This window comes from Mustela nivalis (genome assembly GCF_964662115.1).
Source record: "Mustela nivalis genome assembly, chromosome: 6".
In the NCBI taxonomy this organism is placed as follows: domain Eukaryota; kingdom Metazoa; phylum Chordata; class Mammalia; order Carnivora; family Mustelidae; genus Mustela; species Mustela nivalis.
Genome location: NC_139025.1, coordinates 119,608,685 through 119,636,185, shown reverse-complemented (window position 1 = coordinate 119,636,185; position 27,501 = coordinate 119,608,685). Strand labels below are relative to the sequence as shown.

The window sequence follows — 27,501 nt, the reverse complement described above, 5'->3', positions numbered from 1 at the left end:
TAGCAACAGGTGTCTGGATTTTGTTGTTATCCTTTAAAGTGCTGAGTTATTTTGGACAGGCTGTTAACTGATTTCAAGTCAGCTGGAACCTTTCCTAATTAGGGTGGCACAGTAGTCAGCAATTGACGAATAGTACTAAGGCAGGGCCTCTGGCAATTCTATCGAATGTGCAGGTACTCAGGGAGGTTTCCCCATTCTTGCTGGAAGGGCATCAAATGGCTCCTAACTCTATGTCAGCTCTGGGAATTATTTGGCTCACAGCTCCCAAAAAGTTGCTCTTTGACTATTCTTGTGGAGTTCCACCCAATGCACACACAGTTTAAGATTCAAGCAAAGACTAAAGGGCCTGTAACTTGGTCTCAGGAACTATTTCACCATGTAGCTCTCTCCTCTCCCATACTGCAGATCTGCCATGCAAATCCCAGCTGCTCCAGCTTCCTCAGTTTTGAATCTGCCTCCTCCACCAAACAAGACTTCCAAGCTGTATTTGGGATATCCCCCGTCACAATGAGGCCCAGAAAGTGCTTCCACGCAAGAAGCAGGGAAATCAAAGGGTTCACCGCCTTTGTTTCCTTTCCCTCAAGGAAACGCAAAGTCTGAGAACAGTGGTTTCATAAATTTTGTCTAATTTTTCACTTGTTTAAGACAAAAGAGTAAATCCAAACACTGTTACTCCATTATTCCAAACAACTTTTATATATATATATATGCACATATATGTTCTCAATGTATAGACAAAAACACTGGAAACAAATATTGAATTCCAGTTAGTAGGCTTGTGTTTCATGGTAGGAAGGATCAGTAATTTTGAAACTATTTTCTGCATTTTCTAGAACTGAGCAAGCGAGTTAATATACCAAGAATAATGAAGCAGGATTCCCAGTGTAAAAGGGAGTTACAAAAATGGAAAGGGAGCGAGAAAACAACAATAAGACCCCCCAGGGCTGAACTGGAACTGAAGATATCAGTGTGGATTCACAGATAAAATATGTAGACAGCTACAGAGAAGCCCTGCATATACATGCTTCATGGGTTTGTATCCCCAGAAAGATAATTTGGAGTCTTAACTACCAGTACCTCAGAATGTGATCTTATTCAGAAACAGGGACATTGCAGATGTAATTAGTTAAGATGAGGTCATACTGAGGTATAGCAGGCCCTTAATGAGTCAATATGACTCAGGTCCTTCTAAGAGGAGAGACACACACAGGGAAAAACACCACATGTCTAAAGAGGCAGAGACTGGAATGATACAGCTACACATTAACAAAGGCCAAGAATTGCTGGCCACCACCTGAAGCTGGGAAGAGGCAAGAGAAGATTCTACCCAGAGTCTCGGAGGAAGCAGCACAGCCATGCTGACACACTGATTTTGGACATTTAGCCTCCAGAACTATGAGAAAACAAATTTTTGTTGTTTGAAGCCCCATGGTTTATGATAATTTGTCAGAGAACCCTAATATGGTACATAGTCAGGAACTTCCTAGCTCTGAACATCAAAAGGGTCTAGAAACAATGATATCCCACTAACAATGATCATACCCAGGCTTACTTTTTAATATTAAGCCTAGTTCTAAAATATTCTCCACTAGAAGGAATTCTGTGGAAGTGACAAGTTGCAACGATAGGGCCTGAGAAGTACAAGATAAACATGGAACTTCTTGAGGTACAAGAAGTGCTTCAAAATGATGGGGATAGAGGGCGCCTGGGTGGCTCCGTGGGTTAAAGCCTCTGCCTTCAGCTCAGGTCATGATCTCAGGGTCCTGGGATTGGGCCCCATATCGGGCTCTCTGCTCAGCGGGAAGCCTGCTTCCCCTCTCTCTCTGCCTGCCTCTCTTCCTACTTGTGATCTCTGTCTGTAAACAAATAAATAAAATCTTTTTTAAAAAAAATGATGGGGATAGCTAATAGGACACAGAAATGACAATGATTTTTAAAAAGCGGTCATAACACACACAGGCACACACACACATACACATACATCCCTAGCATGTGCTCACAGGAAGCAGAAGCTAAGGGCACATGGAACAAACCTCAAATAGACGACTACCCAGTGCACAGAGGCCAAGACAGGGCTGTTCCAGGATTTGGACCGTTATCATGAGGCTGAATCACATGAAACTGCTGCTGTCAACCATGCCACTCACCTCACTGGCCACTGTGTTGTTCAACATAGTAGCAAAGCATAGGTTGGTGAGAGAGTGGCTAACTGATAGATCTTTATATACCCCAACATTCCAGAACGGACGAAAAATAAGAGTCAGTGACTACTTCCCAACATCAGGTACAGAACCGGTAACTGCTGTCCACATGTACCTTGAGATCAAGCCCTGATCTACAAGCAAGTGCCCCAGATGGGAACTCCAGCCTGCTGTACAGTCTCCACATGGAAAGCTGTAAGACATGCCTAGGACTACACTTGTAAAAAGAGGAGACTGGAAGAGCCTGAATACATGGACATGAGAAATGATAGGGAACAGTGGAGGGGACAGCAACCTAGTGAGTAATGTAGAGGCTCTGAGATCATCCCATTTAGGAACCCTTTAGCAAAAACATCCATGAGGTGGCATGCTCACCGGTTGGTGGAGCCATTGTAGCAGTAGTTGGGCAGGAAGTCATAGTTGAGCTCCCAGAAGACATGGAGGGTGATTCTCCCATAGGGCGCGGACACATTGTGGTTGGCCTCCCGGAACATGGCGTCAAAGCTGTCCAGTGTCAGGTACTTGCTTAGCAGCTTGTGGGTCATGCGGTTGATTTCCAAAAGGCCATCCAACTCCTACAGGACCACAAAGACAGGGTGTGAGGACAGAAATGGGCCCAGCACAGTGGCCTTGATTCCTCGCATGGGCAGTGCCATGGCTGGGGGCAGAGCAGAATGGACAGAAGACAGTGGGACACACGGAGGTGAGACTGGTGAGCGAGGCGAAGAATACACACAGTGGGGGTCTAGTAGTCCGCAGGAGCTTGCTTCTTACACCTAAATTCATTATGTCCTCTCCACTGCCTCTGAAACATACCTTTTTACTGTGGTCACACCCGGAGTCATCATTCTTTCTCCACTGACGTCACTTCTGCATTGCACCCCCACCAGCCTCCAACCACCCACAGGGTACAGACCACTGGGATGTGTCCACCCCCACCCTTGCTGCAGCACTGAGTCCTCAGGCATTAGCCTGAGTCAGCCTAACGTGCCTGGAATTACTCAAAAGCACAGCTGTGAAGCAGAGTCAGCAAGCACATTCACAGATGGCCTTCCAAGCTTTCCGAGTTTGCTCATAAGCATGCCTAGGTCTGTACTATACATTCCAGTAGCCATGGGCCACAGATGGCAATGAGAATGTGGCTGGTCCAAATGGAGGTACACTGTGCATGTGAGTTACACACCAGATTTTAAAAATCAAGTATGAAGATAAAGAATGTAAGATATCCATGTCAATAATATTTTAATTCTGTGGAAGAATATGAGGAGCACAGCTCATCCTACGTTGGAGATGCTCGAACCTGAGTTTGTCGTGCCCACTGCTTACTGAAGCCTCTCTTGGTCTACCCAGAACTGCATCTCTAGAAATGAACAATCTTCCCTGAGTTCTTGCATCTTCACTACCATTTGCCTGCAGGCTTCATTCCTGGGAAATCTATTTGGCTTTGCATGAAATCCTTAATTCATACTTCCTTTCCTTGGCTTTCAGCAGGAATTGCTAAGGACAAAGCCCTGAGGACAAATTTTCTTTCTCTGATCACTCTGCTCAGATTATCTAGAGGATTTTTTCTTTTCCTTTAAAGTCTAATACTTTTACTGCAATATTCCTTAGTGTTGGCCACTTTGAGTCGGTTTTCCCAGGCACGTGCCGTAAGCTTTTAGTAGGTATTTTATAGCATGTCTTAATTTTGTTAATATATATATATTTTTTCATTCAAATTTTAGGTAGTTAACATACAGTGTAATATTGGCTTCTGGAGTAGAATTCAGTGATTCATCACCTACATTCAACCCCCAGTGCTCATGCTAACAAGGGTCCTCTTTAATACCCAACACCTATCTAGCCCAACCCCACCCACCTCCCTCCATTAACCCTCAGTTTGTTCTCTATCATGGAGGCTCTTATAGTTTGTTTCCCTCTCTCCTTTTTTCTTTCCCCCTTTCCCATATGTTCATCTGTTTTCTGCTTTAAATTCCACATAGGACTGAGATCATATCGCATTTGTCTTTCTCTGAGTTACTTCACTTAGTATAATATACTCTAGCTCTATCCACATCGCTGTTAATGACATGATTTCCTATTTCTTTGATGGCTGAGTAATATTCCATTGTGTATACAGACCACATCTTCTGTATCCACGTTCATCAGTCAATGGACATTTGAGCTCTCTCCATAGTTTGGCTATTGTTGATAATAGCACAAGTCTTAAATTCTATCAATGTTTTCTTGAAATACAACTTTTAATATTTATTCCATCCTGTTGCTTTGGTTTTTCTTTATAATATGTATGTCAGATCTTCATTACTATTATATTATTATTATTTATTATGTACAATATAGAACATATTATATATATTATATATTATTATTATATCTTCTGTATCATTTTTTTCAGGTACTTTTTCTGTGTTCACTTCTTTTTGATTTTAAAAATTTTTCTTCATTCTCTTGCCATAGTTACATGTAACTTACTCAGGGTTCGGATTACTTGTTCTTTGAAGTCAATTTAGAATTGTGACTACTAAGAGCAGACACTAAAAAAGTGATTGGATAGGTCACGCTTGATCAGTGCATACCTTCTGAGTCCTATGCAAAAACTAAGGACAAAATTAAAATTAGCTCCAATCTTTGTAACTAGTTTTCTACAAATCTGCTGAACCGGACAAAAGGAAGAGCACTTACAACTATTGATGTCAAGTCTTCACTTTCAAATCGTCCAATAGCCAGTTCCAGAGACTTATACATGGCTGCTGAGACACGCTGAGTAATCAGGCGATTAAGGTCAATGGATCTTCCTAGGAGCTGGAAGATGGAAAAAGGAAAAAGAAAAAAAAACCTAACAATAAAAACAAACAAGGGCACCTGGGTGGCTCAGTTGGTTAAGTGTCTGCCTTTGGCTCAGGTCACAGTCCCAGAGTTCTGAGATTGAGTCCCATGTTGGGCTCCCTGCTCACAGGGAGTTTGCTCCTCTGTCCCTCTCCTTGCTCCTGCTCTCTCTCTCAAATAAATAAATAAAATTCTTTTTAAAAACCCAAGAAACAAAAAACGTATATATTCTCTCAGAATCCAATTCTAAGAGAAAGAGCAAACAAACAACATACAAAATGTAAACATTTTAGATCAAATGACTTATACAGATGTCATGATCAAATAGCCTACCTTCCTGGTGCTGAAATTCTGCACATCAAAACCATAAAGCACTTTTGTATTATCATCCTTTGCATTGAACTTACACTTATGTCATGGACAGAAACCCTAAGTTTCACCAAACACCCTGGAGACCTTGGGTTTGCAGTGAGGACACCTCATGCTGCTGTTCAGGACCATGTGCCAGCATGCAGCAGCTTGAGCTGGTGGAAACTCCACAGTGGTACAATGAGTAGGAGAAAATTATTCCTATTTCAGAGTCCTAAGAAAGTATCTGTACCTCAATATCATTTCAGTAACAAAAATATGGACAAAATCCTGGTGCAAATGTATCAAAATGTGAATGGTGATTATCTGCAGAATTAAATGGAATTTTCCCTAAAGTTTTGTGTACTTTCCCAATTTATGACACATATACACACACACACATATTTGTAAGGAAGCAAAAAATAAGAACTGTATTTTTTATTCTTTGTGCTGGCCAAGAAAAAGCTCCTCTTCAACACGCAGCTGACAAGTGTTTCTCACCTTCATTCTTTTTTAAAAAGTTCTAACTTTTGGGCTCTTGGAGAGGACCCAAGCCCTCTGAGGCCATGCCTTCGCCCTGGGAGCCAGAGCAGAGCAGGGTGCGGAGTGCTGCAAGCCTTCCTTTGGGTTTCAGGGTATCCAAAAGAAACTGTCTTTAAAATCTCCACACTTTATAAGGATGTATGTAGCTGCAGTCACAGAACATACTGACATCTAGTAAAACTCAGTCAGCTCTAAGAAAACCTCACCATTCCAATGCCAGCTCCACCCCCAACCATGATCCAGAAAGGTGACTCACCTGCACATGCCTCTGCTTAAGTAGGGTTTCATAGCGGTTAGATGGTGGGAGATGGATTGTTGCCCCCTGATTCTTGCATTCTGATCGTAAACGTTTATCAAGAAGCAAACTAGTATGGAAGAAGAGAAGACATTTCTCATATTCTGTGAATTTTAATGGAAATGTCAGAGCAAGTTATCCTAGATTTCATGTCCAAATCATAAACCATATACTCACCTTCCTGCCATAACCTTATAATATGCAAATATCTGGTCTGCCAGCTTATAAACAAATTGGTCAAAGCACAGATTCACCTGAAGAAAAATAAAGCATATATTAGAGTTTTACTTCCTAAAGATCAAACAAGACAACTTAAAAAAAAAACAAAAAACAAACCTTTTGATCCAGCAAATTCCATTTCTAGGTATTTAAACAGAAAGACTGAAAATACTAACTTGAAAAGATATATGCACCCCCATGTTTACAGCATCATTTATAATAGTCAAGACATGGAAACAGCCTAAGTGTCCACTGATGGATGAACACATACAGAATTGTCTCTCTCTTCATCCCCCCCCCCCCCCAGACACACACACAGGAATGCTCTTCAGTCATAAAAAAGGAAATCCTGCCATTTGCAACTGTATGGATGGACCCTGAGGACATTACATTCATTGAACTAAATCAGACAAAGACACTGTATAATCTCAATTATATGTGGAATCTTAAAAACAAACAAACAAACAAACAAACAAAGAAATGAATGCATAGAGAACAGACTGGTGGTTCCAGAGGTAGAGATGAGCAAAATGGTACAAATTTCCAGTTAAAAAATGCGTAAGTTTTGGGAATATAAAGTTAAAAGCAAAATTTTTGTTAAGGCAATTAACAAAGGCTCCTTTATTAGAAAAGAAAAACAGGAAACAACCTCATTGTCCAAAACAACAGATTAAATATATCACAGTGTGGCCAGGAGTGACCACTACGTGTAGCCACTGAAAACTGTATCAGAACATCTCTTACTAATGGAGAAAAATGCTCCCTGACTCTTAAAGGCAAAGGAATATGAAAAAGTCTCCCTTCATCATGTGTTCCCACTGGCTAATGTGCACTGGATTTGGGTTCTGCTCCCGCCACCAGACTGTGTATCCCAGGAACTGCATGTGGCCTCCCCTGGAACACAGCTGACTGCTCTGGGCACTGGGTCAGGGAGGAGACACAGGATGGATACAGCCTTGTGACTCCACCCCCAAAACTGAATTTTCCTTGCAAATGGAGTTAGCCTCTCTATGCAGAACTCTGATAAGGATACCACATGCTCAAAGGGAAACCAACCCCAGGACCTGCAGGTCTCTGCTATATGCCCACCCTACATGGCCCAGGAGCCTATGACAGCTCCCTGAAGAAGCACTTTCTATATCTCTGTGAGGAGGCAGAGAAGGACATCTAGATGCACAATGCAATTTGTTGAGGTTAAATGCTCTTCAATCTTAAGGTACAAAATAAGATTTATCTCCTTAGCTGCAAAATAATTCCACTTGTAGGAATTCGTCCTCAAAAAATAATTGAACACAGCTAAAAAATTAGGTGCAAGAAAGTTCTTCAAAGCATTGCTTACAATACACAAAAATAAAAAGCTAAAATGAAAGAAATAAAATAGGGGTTGGCTTAAACTGTGTTCATAAAAGAAGACAGGTGAGGATACGGAGGTGTTTATGACATGTAATCAAGTATGATGTTGTAAGACCCCAATAACACATGCATAGATGCAGAGAGAAAAATACAGATAGAAGGATTTACTCCAAAATGTTTTTTCAGAAGTTTATTCTATTGTTTAAATCTCCTTGTATTATAAAGAAAATTTGCTTCCTTTAATACTCAGAGAAAAGGGAAATTAAAGTTTGTTGAAAGTGCCTGCGCCTTCACCTCTGCCTCAATTTCGTCGTAGAGAAACTGCTTGTTGAACCTGGTGAGGGCATAGTGTGCGCTGTCATTGTACAAGTCCAAGGAGTAGAGGACGTACCTGCAGAGGGGGCAAATGGTCAACCCAGCCTTCCACATAGGGCCCCTCAGCTCTCACATCCCACACTCCAGATGAAATTTAACATTCGTTGTTGACCTCTCATATGAGGAGAAACAATCTCTTACTTTGGACACCAAATGGGGTTCCTATCAAGGACCCTAATGGACCATGGCAGATGATCCCACAAATGGGATGCATTTACTTAGGCCATGCCCAAACCCCTGGAGGGTTCACAAGGGCCTCCTGTAATGGCATCTTCTCACTTAAGTATGTTTCAAAAACTTTCACCACAGAATACAGTATTTTTTATAATCACAAAAACAAGTTATTTGCTTATTTCTAAGAATAAAGTGTCGAACTTAATAAGAAAAACATATGAAGATCCTGGGTCCAGAGCTGACCACCATCATGTCCAGCATGGCCAAAAGCCCCTCTCCCCTACCTAGCCCCGTATCTGGACCAAAGGCAGCAGCCAGTAGTCTCCAGCAGTAAGGTCCTTCTGAGGGTACAAGACCACTTCACAGCAGGAAGGCTGTGTAAGGAGTGGGGCCAAGCTAAACTCCAAAACCACAACACAGAGGCATGCCAAGGCCTTTGTGTTAGATCTCCATGCTCCTCCTCCCGTCTCTGGTACTGCTGAATGGATGTTACGGCCACTCCAGAGAAAATAAAAGGCCATCCTCCTGGCCACATAAGAACTGATGTGCATGGGAAAAGACGAGGTGCTATACATTTGCTCTGTATGCTGAAGAACCTGCTGGGTCAGTTCCCAGTCTGTTCATAAGACATCTCCCTTTCCTATTACTTTATCTTTGTGGACCTTCTATTTTGAAAGTCTCCAACCCCGTACCCTGGCCTTGAGCCCTGACCTCAAAAAAAATGCTTTCAATTAATACTTTCTCTCCCAAATTCATTTGTCTCAGAGGCTATGCCACATGACAGGCCAGGCCACCTCAACTCTTGCTGACAGGGTCTCACCTAACATGGTGGGACTTACTGATTCTTGCTGCCTGAGTTCTTGATTTTAGTCTAAAGCAAGAAGCCCATTACCTGTATTAATCGCTGAAGTCTTACCCCAAGTATGACAACTTTAAATGAAGTGCTGAAAACAGCCCAGCCCCCTCCTCCATCTCCCAGCTCCCAAATGCCACGAAGGACCCTGGTCATCACAAAGAACTAAGACTTTGTGGTACTCACTCCATCATTGACGCCTCCTTGGTCTCCAGGATGTGGTCTGTCAGGATCCAGGGCATGGACATCTCGATGGGAAACTGGATCCTCCTGCCCATTGTCAGTTCCAGAAAGAACTCTCGGAACCACAACTGTGAAAGGTCACAGCACTGCTGGAGTGTTTCTTGAAGGATTCAAATGATACCATGTTAATCTTCTGCAAGTAGAAGGAAGTCGGCAGGACGATCTAGGACAGGGAGGGGCATGTGCAAGGTCCGGCTCCTTCAATTTCAGCCCTGAGCCATGCGGGAGTAGATGTGATAAGGGAGGGGTGACACAGCGTCTCACACTAGAGATGAGACAACCATGATGTGGCTGCAAGCAAAGCCACCCTAGACTGTGCACATTCTCGGTCATAAAAAGAGCAGAGTCAGCATCTGGCCCCTGCTGGTCTGGCATGGACAACACCACCATCAGTGGGAACTTGTCAACCCTGTGAGCTTCTCTGAGGGACTGGGAGGGGAGGAAAATGTCCTTCTTAAAAGGAGTAATAAAGACCACATTATTTTATTTCACTTAGGATAAAGATATAGTATTACATGCATATTCAGTACAAGTTTATCTAATGTAAAATAGAAACAAATGAAAAAAAAAATGTGTCCATCATTTGACAAGTGAACAACAAAAGCTTTGGTCTTTACTCCAAACTTGCAGCACTCACAGCCAAGATAGAGGCTTCCTGCTCTGAGCGAGCTGCGGCATGCAGCACCAGAGGAAACATGGACTCCACAATGACAAAGGGTATCCACCCAGTGTCCTGCTCAATGTGACTGCCACCTTCCACATGTCACTACTCATGGGGACTGTTTCTGATATTTATCACTATTTTGTTCTCAAGCCAGGTGACAGATTATATTCACCTGTGCTTCTGACCTCATATGGGTTACAAAGACCACATTCAAGTCACAGAGCCAGCCACAGGCCCGTGGCCCTCATTCTTCTAAGGGCTACGCCACATGGAGGGGACCCCTGGCTGGCTGTGCATTTAAAGCGACAGGTGAGGGAATATCATGAAGGTTACAACACAGGTCACCGTCTGGGTGTGTGAGGGGACCACAGCAGGGGAAGGTCAGCAGAAGCATTCTAGACGGTGTTAGCAGTGTTAGAACATGCTGGGCCAGATGCTGGTCAGCAGTATCTCTTACCACTGAAATTTATCAAGTGAGTGTAGAAGAATGACTCTCGATGAAATTTTTCTATGTCCAATATGGTGGGCCCCTCAAGGCTACTTCTCAAGGTTTTCTTGGAACCACTTTTGTCTGCAATGAGGGACTCTAGCATGGTTCTCACCATGTAAAGCTGCATTATCCAAGGAAACATTTGTAGGGGGAGAAAATATACATGGTACATTAGTTACACCAAATTTAGATAAACCACAAGAGGAAGACTACTCCGCTATGCCCTGACCAGAGCCAGGCTGGGGTGGTAAGCCTAGCACTATACCAGCCCGTAAAAGTGGGTCTGGGCACCCATCTAAGTGCCCAAGTGGTGCTGCTTGGGAGAAAGAATTTGTAGCAGAGCAGTTCACCTCCGTGCCATAAACATCAACAAGAAAAACAAATGATGTCTTACCACCAAAGGTTAAAAGAGGCGGATAGGTGTAGGACTGCCTCAGAAACGCGTTTACCACATGCAAGAGTCTTTCCATGCCCAAAGACTTGAGCTGCCTCAGCAGCTCAGCAGAGCTCAAGGACTCCGCCATGGTGCGCACCAGGTAGAGCTAGACACGGACAGATGGGGGGGGAGAGGTGGGAGAGAGCCATTAGTCACAGGACACACACATCATGGGATGGGGAGACACACATGGGAACAGAGGGTGGGGAAGCTGCATGCACATTGGACAGACCCAGGACAAGCATCCTCCTTAACTGGGCCAAATGCCTTCCTCCCAGATATTTGAGAGGTTTCATATAAAGCCAACAATGTGCTTTGCTGGTAGTTCTCTGAAAGGCTGGCAGAAGAGATTATAAAAGCCCCCAACAGAAGAACAATGAGTAAGAAGTACTAAGCCCCAAAATGGGAAGAAAAAAGCAGAAGGACGTTTTAAATCAGGTGTGAGAGTCAGAAGAAAGCTGCTTTTGGGGGTCAGGGGGCTGAGCATGCCAGAAGAGAAAACAGCAGTGGTGGCTTAAGACCAGGGACACAAAAAAGCCACATTCTTAAATTTCTAAAAGTTTATCTTCAGAAACGATCATTTTTAGTCCCAACATAGAAAGTATAATCATACATTTAAACACCCACGAGGAAACACAGCATAAATATGGACACATAGACTTTCACCCACATTTTGGAAATGGGAGTTGATGCAGTCAAATTAAATTCTGCGTGCAAATGATTAAATCTGAGAATCACAAGAACATCTTGGCTAATGCTCCAGATTCACATGGGCAGGGAACAGAGGAGCAGAAAAGGTACAGGCAGTACTTGATCATCTTGAGCAGAGAGTGGTTATGTCATTTTACTCCCGACCTTGCTTATCAACCCTCAGCTCAGGGTTAGCCCACTTAGGGGAACAGATGGAACAGGGGAGCAGGGAGGATGAGAACCTGAGTGCTGGAGGGTCCTACAGCGCGCCGGGGTACTTTGATGTCAAAGCCGCTCTTGGGGTCCTTCTCGCCTCGCAGGGCTGGGTCGTTGAAGGGCTCATGCCCCGTCTCCCAGTCGCACACGGTCTTCCTGATGGCCTGCAGGACACTAAACAGTCCCATCAAGTCATCAGTGAGGTACAGAGTGCTGACACCCTTACCACTTTAAAAATCACAGCATTGCCTCACCTCACACACACCTCTCAGGACAGCCAATTCTCAAACGTGATTTCCTCTGGGGGCGGTGGAGGACATGGTAATGGACCAATTCAAAGCAAAACTTTGGATAGATCATTTTCTGGGGGATATTACTAGCCCCAAAAGATCTGACTTAGCTGCAGTTTGCATCAATTAATCTGAAAGTGATGTTTTATTTCCTGAACACTGAGTCATGCAAAAGGTGGCAGGAGACAAACCACAAATATCCACCCAGGGAGCTGAATCTCAACTTCCCCTGGCTGATTCCCTGATTTCTAACAGGAACATGTCACCAACACAACTGTACGAACTGGGCCTATGTCTCAGACACATTTGGAACACGTTCCCATTCCCACCAGGGCTCTACCATAGGGAGAGACCCCAACCCCCACCACAAGCAGGGGTAGATGTACCTATGTGCCTATCCTATCACCTCGTGGGGAAAGCTCTGGCTAAAACCTGAGTTACTCTTAGACTACACTTCACATTTCCCATGTGGTGAGCCTCTCATTATGGCAAACATGAGCAAAATGGGAAGACTAACAGTATCAAATTTTATTAGTGCAAAAAGTCATACCAAGCCAGGTGTCAAACATCAATTATAAAGCAACAAAATGAAATCAATATATTTGTGAGCCCCAGTAAGCTTCATTTTACATAGATGTCTCTGAAAGACAACTTGAAAAGGCTGTATTTTTTTTAATTAACATATAATGTATTACTTGTTTCAGGAGTACAGGTCTATGAATCATCAGTCTTATACAATTCACAACACATACCCTCCCCAATGTCCATCACCCACGCACTCCATCTCTTGGGCTCTCCTTCCCTCCAGCAACCCTCAGTTTGTTTCCTGAGATTAAGAGTCTCTTAGGGTTCATCTCCCTCTCTGGTTTCATCTTGTTTCATTTTTCCCTCTCTTCCCCTATGATCCTCTGTCTTGTTTCTCAAATTCCTCAAATCAGTGAGATCATATGATAACTGTCTTTCTCTGATTGACTATTTCATAAAAGGCTATGTATTAAGAGTAAACTAGCTCAAGATCACTACAGGATCTCTGTGATATCTGTGTTAGTCTCTGACCAATTTGTAGGATAGGTCAAAAGGAACAGAAGCAAAAATACTGAAGATGACACACTTGAGATGGGAAATCTGATACTGGGCTTCCTGTCCCCACAAGCCTGGTGATAAGAATCACTAAACAGATATTGAGACACTCTCCTGCCCCAAGATAAACATACCCTTGACCCTGCATCCCCACTGCTCAGACATTCTGTAGTCAATTTATTACACGTTGCTCAGGTGAATAGTTGGACCTATCACATCACATTTAGAGAAAAATCACCGGAAGGGCATCTTCTGGAGGAGGTTGAAGATAAATACACTGAGCATATTTATGAAAATCTAACTATATAGTTGTTTAATCTTAAACTGATTCTACAGCTTCAGACTCTGAGCTCACAAGGAGGTATTACACTGAGGCTGACCTCTGGATGACGTTCTTCTTCTTCTTGATGGCCTGTCTGAGTGGTTCCCGAAGGGTAACCTGGGAAAAGTCCTGCAGTGCAGCATAGACGGTGTGCCGGATGGCATGGTTGAAAACACTCTCCATCCTGCCCATCAGCACCTGCAGACCTTTGATCATGGCAATCACCTGCAGAGGGAGACGGAACTGTCAGTGTGGTGGATAGTGACAGGAAATGGCTCCTTCTCAGGGGACGCCAAGTTGCACCTGGAAGCTGCCTCTCCCTCAAACACAGCACCTCTGTCTGGCTTCCCAGGTTTCTGCTCAGAAGCTGCTACCGGTAACTCTTCCCAAGAGCTGGGAGCTTAGCTCTATATCAGCAGCTGTCCATATGCCTGGGTCTGACACCATTAGACCATGAGTGCCTTAAGGACAGTGATGGATCTGCTTAGCTTGGCATGGAGCTCACAGGAGCGTTTAGTAACTCACTCAGAATACTCCCAAATGCATAAGGGTATATCCCTGTGAAGGACTTTAAAGGAAACAGAATTAAAAAGATTCATGAAAGCATGTATGTTATTAGCTGGAAAAGAAAGAAGTTTTTTAGAGTTGATAGCCCAAATCCCATCTATTAAACAGTAACAGTATGCTGAATTAATAGGCATATAAAGGCCTGGAAGAACATATATACTGAAATGCTTAAACTTCATCTCTGTGATAGCATCACAGACACTATAATGTCCTCATGTGTTCCATTCATTTGCTTTAGGGATTTGTTAGGTGGTTGTCTAATAAGGAAAATAAGAGGCATTTTTATGAAAGGAAAAAAAAAAAAAAAAGCAAATACCCCAAATCAAATTCAAACAGAACTGAATTCAAATTCAAATCAACTTGAAAAAAATACTATATATTCAAATTTATGGGATGTAGGAAAAGGTATGCTAAAAAAGTAAATTTTGAACTCTAGAGGCATACATTAGGAAACAAAAAGTCTGACAATAATAATCTAAGAGTCATCATAAACCTGTAAAAAGAACAGGAAAATACACCTTCCCCAAATTAGAGGGAAATAAATACTGACAAGTAAAAATTAACGAAACAGAAAACAAGCATATCATAGAAGGTGATCAACAAGGGCATCTGGGTGGCTCAGGTCACCATCCCCGGGTCCTGGGATCAAGCCCCACATCGGCCTCCCTGCTCAGTGGGAAGTCTGCTTCTCCCTCTCCCACTCCCAGTTTGTGTTGCCTCTCTTGCTGTCTCTCTTTCTCTCTGTCAAATAAATAAATAAATAAATAATCTTTAAAAAAAAAAAAATAAGTTGATCAACAAAGATAAAGCTATTTTAAAAAAATAAGTAAGTAAATAATAGAATTGACAAATTTCCCGAAGGACTAATCAAGAAAAACACAGGCAAAGGCACAAACTATGAGCATTAAGAATAAAAAGGGGGGCATTGTCACAGAGTTTACAGATAGTAAGAGATTATGTGACTATAACAGCAGAGGATAAACATACAGATCAATGGAATAGAAACAGACATTTACAGTCAACTGATTTTCAACAACTGTGTAAAAACAATTCAATAGAGAAATATTATTTTTTCAACAAACAGTATCGACATGCAAACAATGAAGTTGGTCTCCTGTGCAGGACCGGGTTAACTGCTGAGGCCTGGGATGATGAAACCCTCCATATACCCAGGAAAGACCTGTTTTCAGGACTGGCCCTTGGCCAGCTCCAAGGGATTGAGCTCTCAGCCCTGGGACTATCCTGCCTAAATAAAGTGTCTGTGTACACCCAAGGCTCTGGACCATTGCAGTACCAGTGTTTATGACAATAATGTAATTTATGGTGAACAGCTATATTTGCACTGGGAGTCTGGAGTCTGAGTAGTCCAAATCAATCACGAAGTTGTGTTGCATGCCAACAGTACTGACCCCCAATAAAAAACCTGGACACTAAGATCTTGGGTAAGCTTCCCTAGATGGCAACACTTTCGACAAGTTGCCACCCCTCTCTGCTGGAAAAATTAAGCACATCCTGCATAACTGCCCTAGTACGGGATTCCCAGAAATTTGCACCTGGTTTCTCCTGGACTTCGCCCATGTACCTTTTGCTGATTCAAATCTGTCTCCTTTCACTGTAATAAATTATAACCTCGAGTAAAATAGCTACTCAGTCCTGTGAGTCCCTCTAGCAAATCAAGCCCGAGAGCAGTTTTGGGAATCTCTAACATAGCCCCTACCTCACACCATACTAAAAAATTAACTCAGAATGAATCACACATTTAAACTGAAGAGGCAAAACTGTAAAATTCTTAGAAGAAAACATAAGAGTAAATCTTCATTACCTGGGTTGGGAAATGGCTTCTTAGATATGATATCAAAAGCACAAGCAGCAAAAGAAAAAAAAACAGGTAAACTGAACATAATGAAAATTAAAGACTTTATGCTTCAAAGGACCCCATTAATAAAGTAAAAAGACAACCAAAGAATGGAAGAATATAAATCATATGTCTGAAAAGAAACAAACTCTTACCTAGAATACATAGAGAACTTAATAAGATAAATAATCCAATTAAAAAATGGACAGTGGGTTAAGCCGCTGCCTTCGGCTCGGGTCCTGATCTCGGGGTCCTGGGATCGAGTCCCGCATTGGGCTCTCTGCTCGGCAGGGAGCCTTGCTTCCTCCTCTCTCTCTCTGCCTGCCTCTATGCCTACTTGTGATCTCTGTCAGATAAATAAATAAAATCTTCAAATAAATAAATAAATGAATAAATAAATAAAAATGGACAAAAGATCTGAATAAACATTTCTTCAAAGAAGATATATAAATTGCCAATAAGCATATGAAAATATACTCAACATCATAGTTTTTAGGAAAATGTGAATAAAATCATAATGAGATACATTTCACATGTGATAGGATAGCTAGAATCAATCAGACAGACAATAACAAGTGTTGCTAAAGATTCAGAGCAAGTAGAAGCCTCATACACTATTGGTAGGAATATAAAATAGTGCTGCCACTTGGGAAAACCCATCTGGTAGTTTTTCAAAATGTTAAATAAATAGAGTTACTATATGACCCAGCACTTCTACTACTGGATGTATCTTGAAAAGAAATAAAAACATGCATTCATAAAAACTAGTATACAAAAGTTAATAGAAGCATTGGTCTTTTTTTTTTTTTTTTTAAGATTTTATTTATTTATTTGTCAGAGAGAGAGAGGAAGAGAGCAAGCATAGGCAGACAGAGTGGCAGGCAGAGGCAGAGGCAGAAGTGTAAGGGCCGGATTGGCCAGAAGGAGTCATTTTGTGTTTATGTAGTGAACTTAGATTGACCCCGCCCCTCCCGGAGGAACTTACTTGCAAAGCCTAGATACAAGGGCGGGTCAGGCCAGGCCAGGTGAAGACATCCAATCAGTGGGGCACTCATATATCTACTAGGGTAAACTGAAGTTCAATTGGGCACCCGTGTGTTACCTAGCAGTTTTTTTTCTGTGTGGCAGACTTAGCATGAATGTGCAGTGTTCTCTGTGTATTGCAATCTCATTAGCCGCCTGTGTATAGCCCGGCTAAACTACCTCTATAAAAGTTAGTCTGTGAGGCTGGGAGGGGTGGCCTCTTTGCAAGAGACGACCCTGACTGGTCAGTTTGATTCTCGATGCTTGGCGCGAAATAAAGCTTTGCTTGACCTTCACTTTGTATCAGTCTCACTCCTTTGATTATGGACCCTAACAAGAAGCAGGCTTCCTGCCGAGCAAGGAACCCGATGTGGGACTCGATCCCAGGACGCTGGGATCATGACCTGAGCCAAAGGCAGCTGCTTAATCAACTGAGCCACCCAGGCGTCCCAGAAGCATTAGTCTTAATAGAAAAGTAGAAACAGTGTTGGAGGGGATGTGGAGAAAGGGGATCCCTCTTACACTGTTGGTGGGAATGCAAGTTGGTGCAGCCTCTTTGGAGAACAGTGTGGAGATTCCTCAAGAAATTAAAAATAGAACTTCCCTATGACCCTGCAATTGCACTCCTGGGTATTTACCCCAAAGATACAGATGTCGTGAAAAGAAGGGCCATCTGTACTCCAATGTTTATAGCAGCAATGGCCACGGTTGCCAAACTGTGGAAAGAACCCAGATGCCCTTCAACGGACGAATGGATAAGGAAGATGTGGTCCATATACACTATGGAGTATTATGCCTCCATCAGAAAGGATGAATATGCAACTTTTGTAGCAACATGGACGGGACTGGAAGAGATTATGCTGAGTGAAATCAGTCAAGCAGAGAGAGTCAATTATCATATGGTTTCATTTATTTATGGAGCATAACATGCTTATTTGTGGAGCCTGGAGGTCATGGGGAGTTAGAGAGGAGAAGGGAGTTGGGAGAAATTGGAAGGGGAGGTGAACCATGAGAAACTATGGACTCTAAAAAACAATCTGAGGGGTTTGAATTGGTGGGTGGGTGGGAGGTTGGGGTACCAGGTGGTGGCTATTCTAGAGGGCATGGACTGCACGGAGCACTGGATGTGGTGAAAAAATAATAAATACTGTTATGCCAAAAATAAACAAACAAACAAACAAATAAATAAGTAGAAACAACCAAACTAAAAAATCAGCTAAAAGGTAAATAAAAAGTAAATAAAATGGAATGGGATCCATCAATAGAAAGAATAAAATACTGATACATGTGTGAACCCTAAAAACATGATGTTCAGTGAAAGAAGCCAATCACAATTAGCCACGTACTACAGAATTTCATTTATATGAGGTGTTCAGAATAAGCAAATCCACAGTCACAAAGCAGACTAGCAGCTGCCTAGGGCTGAAGGGAGAGGAGAACTGGGGGTGAAGGGTGTGAAGTTTCTTTGTGACATAACAAAAATGTCCTAAATTTGACCGTGACTGTACAACTCTGTGAATATGTATTTTATTTTATTTTATTTTTTTTTAAAGATTTTATTTATTTATTTAACAGAGAGAAATCACAAGTAGTCAGAGAGGCAGGCAGAGAGAGAGAGAGGAGGAAACAGGCTCCCTGCTGAGCAGAGAGCCCGATGCGGGACTCGATCCCAGGACCCTGAGATCATGACCTGAGCCGAAGGCAGCGGCTTAACCCACTGAGCCACCCAGGCGCCCCGTGTGAATATGTATTTTAAAAAGGCACTGAATTTTTATACTTCAGCAGGTTAATTGCATACTGTGTAGAAAAAAAAAACCTGTTACTAAAATAAGATGAGAATTTATTTTGAAAAACTTTATGACAAATGTTAGAAAATTTTAAGATTCTCGGAAAATTCCCTGAGAATTTAACTTACCATGCCTGAAAATACAACTTAACAAAGCTGATACAAATAGAAAGAGAAAATGTACATGGCAAAGAAACTGAATGTTTCAAAAACCATCTCATAAAGGGAAAACTTTACTAGTAAATACTAGCAAACTGAAAGAAGTAACATGAACCTTATACAAACCCCTTCAGACAATACAAAAAGGGAGCCCCCTATGAATTGTTTTATGAAGCCAGCAACCAGAAAACTAGAATATAAAGTTATAACTAATGCCAGTGTATGTTAATTATACTTAAACAAAAATAAATAAATGAATAAATAAATAGCAAATAGAAGTAAAAAAAAAAAAAGTAATGTTACTCTACACAGGTGTGGGCTGTGTGCAGTAATTTCCTTCTCTAAAGTAACACTATGAAAAGGGGAAAGGAGAGAGGAAGATGTAAGGGAACTTCCTAACAGAGAAACCTGACAATACATCCTTGGCCAGACAAGCAAGGTCGATACCAACGGTGATGAGTTTGTTAACAGTATGTACTCTTGATGTGATGTGATGGAAATGATGCTTCACACCTCCGTGGTCCAACTTCCTCAAACCTGTAACTCCAATCTAATTATGAGAAAAAGTCACAAAAATACCAACTGAGAAACATTTGACAAAATACCTGACCAGTGCTCCCAAAAACTGTCAAGGTCATCCGAAACAAAGGAAGTCTGAAAAACTCACAACCCAGATGAGCCTAAGGAGATATGATGACTTAATGTAATGTGGGATCTTAGATCAGAACTAAGACATTATGGAAAGACTGAGGAAATACAAATAAAGTATGGACTTTGGTTAATAATAATGTACAATACTGGTTTATTAATTATGACACTAATGTGAATTGTTAACAATAAAGAAAAACGGCTATGGGATATATAGGAACTCACTGTACCATCTTTGCAATTTTTCTGTAAATCTAAAAATGTTTTAAAATAAAAGGTTTATTTAAAAAAGTGACAGTAAAAGACACTCTCTCATCAAGTTTGATATAAAAGTCCTAAGCAAAATACTAGCAAACTATATCCAACAATATATAAAGAGGATAATCTGTCATGATTGAGTTGAGTTTAGACCAGGAATGCAAGGCGACCTCAACAACAAACCTGATTTAAAAAAAAAAAAAAAAAAATGGGGGGAAAAAGAAAACCTACAATCAGTGTAAATTCACCACATTAATGGAATAAAAGAGAAAAGTCACAGAAGTACTTTACAAAGTGTTTAATAGAATTAATATCAACTCAAAATCTCTTAGCAAACAAGGAATGGGAGGCAAGTTTCTTTATCTGATGAGAAGTGGCTATAAGAAACCTACGGCAAGGTGCGCCTGGGTGGTTCAGTCGGTGACACATCTGCCTTGGGCTCAAATCATGATCCTGGCGTTCTGGGATCAAGCTCTTCATCAGGCTCTCCCTGCTTAGAGGGCTGTCTGCTTTTCCCTCTTCCTCCTCTGACCCTCCCCCTGCTTGTGCTCTCTCTCTCAAATTAAAAAGAAAAAAAAAAAAAAAACAAAACAAAACCCTATAGCGAACACATTAGATGAAAGGTTGAAAGCCTTCCCTTTGAGATGAAGAACAAGACAAGGATGGCTGGTGCCTCCTATTTAACAAATAGGGGTCTGACCCCTTGTGATTAAAAACATAAAAATGGAAAGTTGGGACAAATAAAACTGCCATCATTTTCAGGTGATGATTATATTGGTAGAAAATCCAATGGATAATTTGTTACAATTAACAAATACTTTAGACAGGTTGGTAGATAACTGAAAAAAAAAAAATACAAAAAAAAAAGAAAAAATACAAAAAATAATTTTCATTCTAAATACCAATGACAAACATTTAGAAAAAACTTAAAACATTATCATCTAATACCCAAATGCCTAGAAATAAAGCTAACAAAAGATTTTTAAGAGTTTTACAGATTACAAAAGAGAAATTAAAGAGAATCTAAATAAATGGAGGGATATACCATGTTCATAAAAGGCTTAATATTCTATATTTATCAATTCTCCCTAACATGACCTATATATTTATTCATATCCCCATTAAAAATTTCAACAGATTTCACTTGAGATATGAAAAAATCATTCTAAAATGTATATGAAAATATAAACAGCAAGAATAACCAAGGAACTCTTAAAGACAGAAAAGCTTACTTTACCAGACACAGAATCAGCTATAGTAATTAAGACAGAGGGGCATGAGAACAAGGATAGACCAACTGACCAACAGATTAGAACAGTGAGAAAAACACATCCATACATGAATGGTTACTTAATTGACAACAAAGGTGAGAGAGAGCGGTGGAGGCAGAGTGTTTTAAAAACTAACTTCGGGGGACACTTGGATGGCTTGGTTAGAAGAGGGCATGACTCTTGATCTTGGGGTTGTGAGTTCAAGCCCCACATTGGGTGTAGAGATTATTTAAATAAATAAATAAACTTAAAAAAAAAAAAAGAAAAAAGAAAAACTAACTTCAGGTGCACTTCAGATCTAAATGTGAAAGCCAGAAAAATAAAACATTCAGAAGGTGATAGAGAAGAACATCTTATAACTTAAGGGTATGCAAAGTTTTCTTAAACAAGACAAAAAAAGTCCAACTATAAAAGAAAAGAAACTCAATGGCATGGAAATTATCTATTCATAAAAAGGCTCATGAAGACAGTACAGAGCTGAGGGAGCCAGAGCCAACATATGTGAGAGCAAAGAGCTTGGTGGTAATAGCTGGAAATATGGGGGCTCCTCTCTCTCAGGGTACCAGGGTTACATCTTGTTCCTCTTCTCTCCCAATCAAGAAGATATGCCCCACTCCCGGACACTTGTGAGTGCACCCCTGATCTACCCAGAGGAGTCATCAGTGCAGAGACCAGGAACCTACATTCTATTTCACTGTTCTGCTGGCAACTAAGAAAGATGCAGAGGGCTGCCTTACACAGAAACGACAACATGAAACTGTGCAGTGAAGTTTTTGCCTTTGCTTTGAATGGGAAGATAGTCTGAGGTGAGAGCAAAAGGAGGAAAAGAAAGCCAACCATACCTCTACCAGGGCAAACTTTTCCTCACTGGTGTAGTTGTAGCGGGTGGCACGCTCATACTCCTCAGCATTGTCGGGACAGTCCTTGTTGGAGTACTTGTCCGTTGGGTGCACAAGTTTCCATGAATACTGTTATGGTCAAAAAGGGGGAGACAGGCACACTGAATGCAAAATGCTTACATTCTGGTCATACCGACATGACTATCACCAAAGTGACCAAAGCTCAGCCTTCTAATATTAGCTGCATCTGAATATCACACACATACATGCATGCTCACATATACACGACACACACATACATTCACACAGTAAGTCCATCTCCATAAAACCACAACACAGTCTGGCACCATGACTTCAGCCTTAAGAAATACGTAGGATAAAATGTCCTGGATATTTTGTGTTGCATATCTAAAGACTAAAAAAAAAAAAAAATCATCCTTTCCTATGATCACATACTCATCCAGCTTAGTAATTTTTATCTGGTCAAAATAAACAACAAAAGGAAAAATCTTCTATGACTTAGAGGTATCCAAATCTCCAAGAAACTACTTTACTAAAGCTAAACAAAAGAAACCAATGGCTGGAACTCTATAGAGAAAATATTTTTTAAAACTGAGAAAAATCATCATAATGGTACAAATTCTATCTATATGGTTTAAAAGATGAGGCCCTTTATTTGTAACACACATAAATGAAATGTACTTTGAGCCACCTAAGAAACATTTATAGTGATACAGAATTTTTTGTTCTTGGGATCAAAGATTAAAAAAAGTCAATTTGTTCTTGATCCAAACCGAAGTTAATGCAGAAAAAAATACCAGTCAATTTCTTGGATGATTTTGGGAAAAGCACTTCTAATCAACCAGGGTAGGTTTCTTCCAGATCTCCGTATTTCCAAAGAAAAAAAAGTACAGAGTGCCTACCACTTCCATCACATGAGCACTCCACTGGGACAGCAGCTGCAGGCCCTGAAGTGCCAGGTCAAACAGCTTCCGGTACTCAGTGTCTGTCTTCTGAGTCTCCTGGCGGCCCGACCCTGTGACAACCTAGAGCACCAGAGGAGCAGAGAGAAGTCACCTTATATCTAGAAAAACCAGTTAGGCATTTACCCCATAACCTAGCAAATCCACTAGGAATCTGCCGGAAAGGTGCATCTGCAAAATTATGAAATGACAGGGGCATAGGAGCCTTTACCACAGCAAAAGACTGGTAACAGCAGAGCCTTGACAATGGACATTCTGTAGTTCTCTGAGAATGTCTCTGCAGATTGTGCTGGAGGGATCTCTAGGACATGGTGTTAAGAGAACCATGTGCATAGTTACTCTTCTACTTAGCTAATAAAGGAAAACATGCCACATCATGTGCATTTGCTCATATCAAAAAATGCAAAACTTATATTTAAGAATTGTTACCTAAAGGGCAGGAAGGTGTAGGGTAGAGAGGAAAGCAGATTTCTTTGAATATACCTCCTATTGTACATCTGAGTTTGGAACCACATAAATATTTAATATAATTATGATATAAAATTAAATTATGGGACACAAGCAATCCCTAAAACTCAGAAGCAAAATGAAAGCATGAATGAAAGTGTGTACTGAATTGGGTTCATGACTGTGCTGAAGAACAATGTAGTACAGGTACCTAACAACCAGCTTTTTTGATTACAGTAAGTGCCTGGCATTAAGCTTTTGATTGCTGAGGCATCCAATTCAAGGACATCCATCTAGAATAAACAGAGTGCCAGCTATACAAACAGATAAAGAGCCAGGCAGCCCCATCTATGAAGCTCCCCTCTTAGAAAGCTCTGGTTGACCTAGAAAACTGATCACTTGAATGACCCCACTTTAGTGCCCTAATTCTTGCTCTTATGTTTGAAATGTGCCAATGAAGAATAAGCCCATGAAATCCTACGTACCCCACCCTGAGCCCCAGTAAGGGCGGAGTCCCAGATCAACATGCCTTCTCTAGCACCACTTCACTTTGTGGCTCTAGGCATGCCATGTGGCTTCCAGAATTTTTAAGTAATGATCCTTCTTTTTTTCAAAATGCCCTAATGGTTGTTGCTGAGGTACATCTTGCAAGCACAATAAGAACCACAGGGACCAGTCCAGCCACAATATTGGCTCTGCCTAGGGAAATGTCTATGGGGGCTGCCAAAGATAGATAAGTCCTTCAGGCATCACTATCAGCAGGTTGAGACCAACACAAAACAAACCACTTCAAGGGACTTTGAAAAACAATGATTTAAAAGAAGGAAGGAAGAAAAGAAAGAAAGAGAGAAAGGAACCAGTGATTTGTTCTCCATCCCTAGAGGGAGCAAATCTAAGAGCAAAATTAACTTACAAACAAATTTAAAAACAACTTTTAGTAATTATATTGTCATCATAATACTGTAATGTTATATATTACAATATATAATTATAGTTTCTAGTAATTATATTGTTATTAGCGTTGGTATTGCCTATTTTAAGACTTTTTTTTTTAAAGGTTTTTTTTTCCTTCTTTTTTTTCCTTTTAGATAGAGAGAGATCTCAAGTAGGCAGAGAGGCAGGCAGAGAAAGAGGGGGAGGCAGGCTCCTTGCCAAGCAGAGAGCCCGATGTGGGGCTCGATCCCAGGACCCTGAGATCATGACCTGAGCTGAAGGCAGAGGCTTAACCCACTGAGCCACCCAGGTGCCCCTCTATTTTAAGACTTCTAAGTGTATACTAAGATATCAAGTCAAAATATGCTGTATCATTAGGAACCAGGATTCTCAGCATGAAAGCAGGTGGGGAGAGTGGGGGGAAGGGGGAAAGAAACAAAGTAGATGAATTTTAAAACAGTACTCCAAAAAGTTTACCTTAGATAATGCTAGAGAATCAATTATTTGAAAAACTGATACACATAGCAATAGAATCCAGCTCTGACTCTCTCTCTTGAAGGAATCATACTGCAGAGAAAGGCTCAGCTGTTAGAGGAGGAGTTGAGGAATGAAAGGACTAGAAGACCATCATGTTGCAGCCCTAATGAATCATATACTTGGCAGTGGACGATGGCTGTCCACACTCCAAAGAGAGACAGCCAGACACTCTAGTCGTTTGCAGCACCGCCAATGAAGGCCCAGCTGCACTGAGAGGAAGGAAGCAGAGTCTGAGCAGGCCTCCAGATCTAATCACCCATGCAGAAGAAGCACAGAGGACAGAAGTCATGCCAAAGGACCCCACAGGGAGCAAGAGGGATAGAGAAGGGACACATCTTCAAAGATGTGTCACCAATCAAGTACAGTGTATAATACTCATGTGGATCCTGAGACAAATCAAGTTGGAAAAATAAAACCATCCGTGACTCAACAGAGGAAACTGAACAAGGACTGTGATATTAAGGAATATTTGAATTTTTTTTTTTAGGTGTGATAATGCTATTACAGTCATGTTTAGCATTGGTGGTATAGTGGTGAGCATAGCTGCCTTCCAGTCATGTTTAAAAAGAGCCCTAGTAAAATGTAGTTTTTGGGGGAAAAAAAAAAAAAAGAGCCGTAAAACTCCATAAGACACATGAAAAACCCAAGGAAGGTGGTTAGAACCTCTGATCTATATAGAGATCAGAAGCACATGAGTACAGAGTTGCTTTTGGGTGTAATGAAAATGTTCCAATAATGGACTGTGGTGGTAAACAATTCAGTGAATAAACAAAAACCTTTGAATTATACATTTTAAATGGGCAAACTGTACGGTATGTGGATTAAATCCCCATAAACCTGTTTAAAAGTAAACTGAGCAGAGCATTCAAAGATCTCTTTTTTTCTTATTAAAACTATTATCTTAATTATAAAGGTACTAGAGCAGACATCAGAGGGAAAATAGACAGGAGCCATATGTGCTGTCAGACACACCGATTTTAAGGGTAGAAATCAACTCTACATGTCGTCTGAGAGCTTCCCACAAATTCGGTTTTCAATTACATCAGCACAGCACCTGCCTCTGTCTCCACCCTGTGGGCTGAGCTGTCAGCTGGGGAGACGGTGAGACAGCACCTCCTCCTGGGGGCACCAGAGGTATGCTTGGAGCTAGCGAGTGCTCTGAACCATTTGGACTGTCTTCCAGTCATTCTGGTTACATGATGGCTAGTGTTTGCTGGCTGGGGAATAGGGGAGCTCACCATCCTGAAATGGATGGGGCCAATACACAGAACTTTTCCCTCCAAATGTTAATGATCCTACTGAGAATCTTGAGGTACCAGATTCTCAAAGACCAGAGAGGTGTGTATGTGGTCTCAGGTCTCCAGGTCCCTCTAAGACTCTGTGTAGCACACATACTGTGGACCATTGCCACATCCCTGACCTTGCTTCCCTCCCTGCTCACATGTGAGAAATGACATTCCCATTGCTCCTCTGCACTGAGAACTACCCCTTCCTGTCCACCCCACACGCTGGCAGGACTGGCCTGGAGCTGTGTTTGGCAAGTAGAGAGAATGTGACCAGCCCAAGCAAGGGCATAGAAAACCCAGCTGCCAAGCTGGAAGGAGTTAAAAAGACCCATAGCTAAGAGATAGTGCTTCCTCCTAGCCCCAACTCCAGGCCCTCCTCCTTTGGGCACCTAGGATATACCCGCCCATCTAGCCAAAGATTCTCACACATCTCTGGCCTTAGGTGCTGGCACAGATGGGCACTGAAGGCCCACTTACCTCGCTATTGCTGTAGCGTGCCAACTCTGAGATGAAGCGCATATGGTCCTCCCGGATCTGGATCATCTGCTCACAGATGTTGTACTGCGGGCTGCTGCTGGACGATGTGCACGTCCACCTGGCAGTGAAGGGGAAATGTGTGTTACCTGAAGAGGTGCCTGCAGAAGATTCATGCTTCACAATGCGGGGTGCCTGGGGACACAGGCATAGCAGGCACACAGGATGGCCACTGCATGCTGGCCAGGACACAGAGGCTTAGAGAGAACATGAATTCTCAGCTAAGAAACAGCTGGGCCAGCCCCATTCCCCTATGTCAGAGCCACTGTCCTACCTTCTCACATCTGTGTTTTGGAAAAGGAATTGTAATTTCTCCTTAATCAGCCAACTACTTTCAAAAAAGCTAGGAGTTGTTGCTACATCACCCTTGCAAGGAAGGGCCCCTTAACTCCTATCTTTATTAATCACATATGAAAACATAAGCTATAGCAGAAAACAAGTCTGCCAAAGACTCAGAAAAGTTACCCTTACAGGACTGAAAACTGACATTACTTGGAAGTTAGACAGTGTTGCCATAACTACTTATGTGTACAACATACCACTTCAGCAGCAAACAGATAGTCAATTTAGTAGAAAAGAAGCTTATTAACAGGGCGCCTGGGTGGCTCAGTGGGTTAAAGCCTCTACCTTCGGCTCAGGTCATGGTCTCAGCATCCTGGGATCGAGGCCTGCATCATGCTCTCTGCTCAGTGGGGAGCCTGCTTCCCTCTCTCTCTCTGCCTGCCTCTCTGCCTACTGGTGATCTCTCTCTCTGTGT

At 41.7% G+C, this 27,501-nt stretch overlaps 1 protein-coding gene across 9 annotated transcripts in view; it reads right to left on the bottom strand.

The window, feature by feature from the left end:
* The window catches only part of CYFIP1 (cytoplasmic FMR1 interacting protein 1), a 119,409-nt gene that overhangs the window by 33,146 nt on the left and 58,762 nt on the right, over positions 1-27,501 (bottom strand). For 8 of the 9 annotated variants that reach the window (XM_082735982.1, XM_082735983.1, XM_082735987.1 and 5 more), the window contains 12 exons: positions 26,688-26,805; positions 22,948-23,070; positions 22,028-22,153; positions 13,677-13,843; positions 11,953-12,100; positions 10,552-10,705; positions 9,374-9,530; positions 8,080-8,176; positions 6,391-6,467; positions 6,175-6,283; positions 4,884-5,003; positions 2,577-2,776 (listed from right to left, as the gene is read on the bottom strand). In XM_082735982.1, the coding sequence (XP_082592108.1) occupies positions 2,577-2,776; positions 4,884-5,003; positions 6,175-6,283; positions 6,391-6,467; positions 8,080-8,176; positions 9,374-9,530; positions 10,552-10,705; positions 11,953-12,100; positions 13,677-13,843; positions 22,028-22,153; positions 22,948-23,070; positions 26,688-26,805 (1,596 nt within the window). Of the gene's footprint in view, positions 1-2,576; positions 2,777-4,883; positions 5,004-6,174; positions 6,284-6,390; positions 6,468-8,079; positions 8,177-9,373; positions 9,531-10,551; positions 10,706-10,978; positions 11,127-11,952; positions 12,101-13,676; positions 13,844-22,027; positions 22,154-22,947; positions 23,071-26,687; positions 26,806-27,501 lie in introns of all 9 variants that reach the window. The other variant, XM_082735990.1, reaches the window with a different exon arrangement.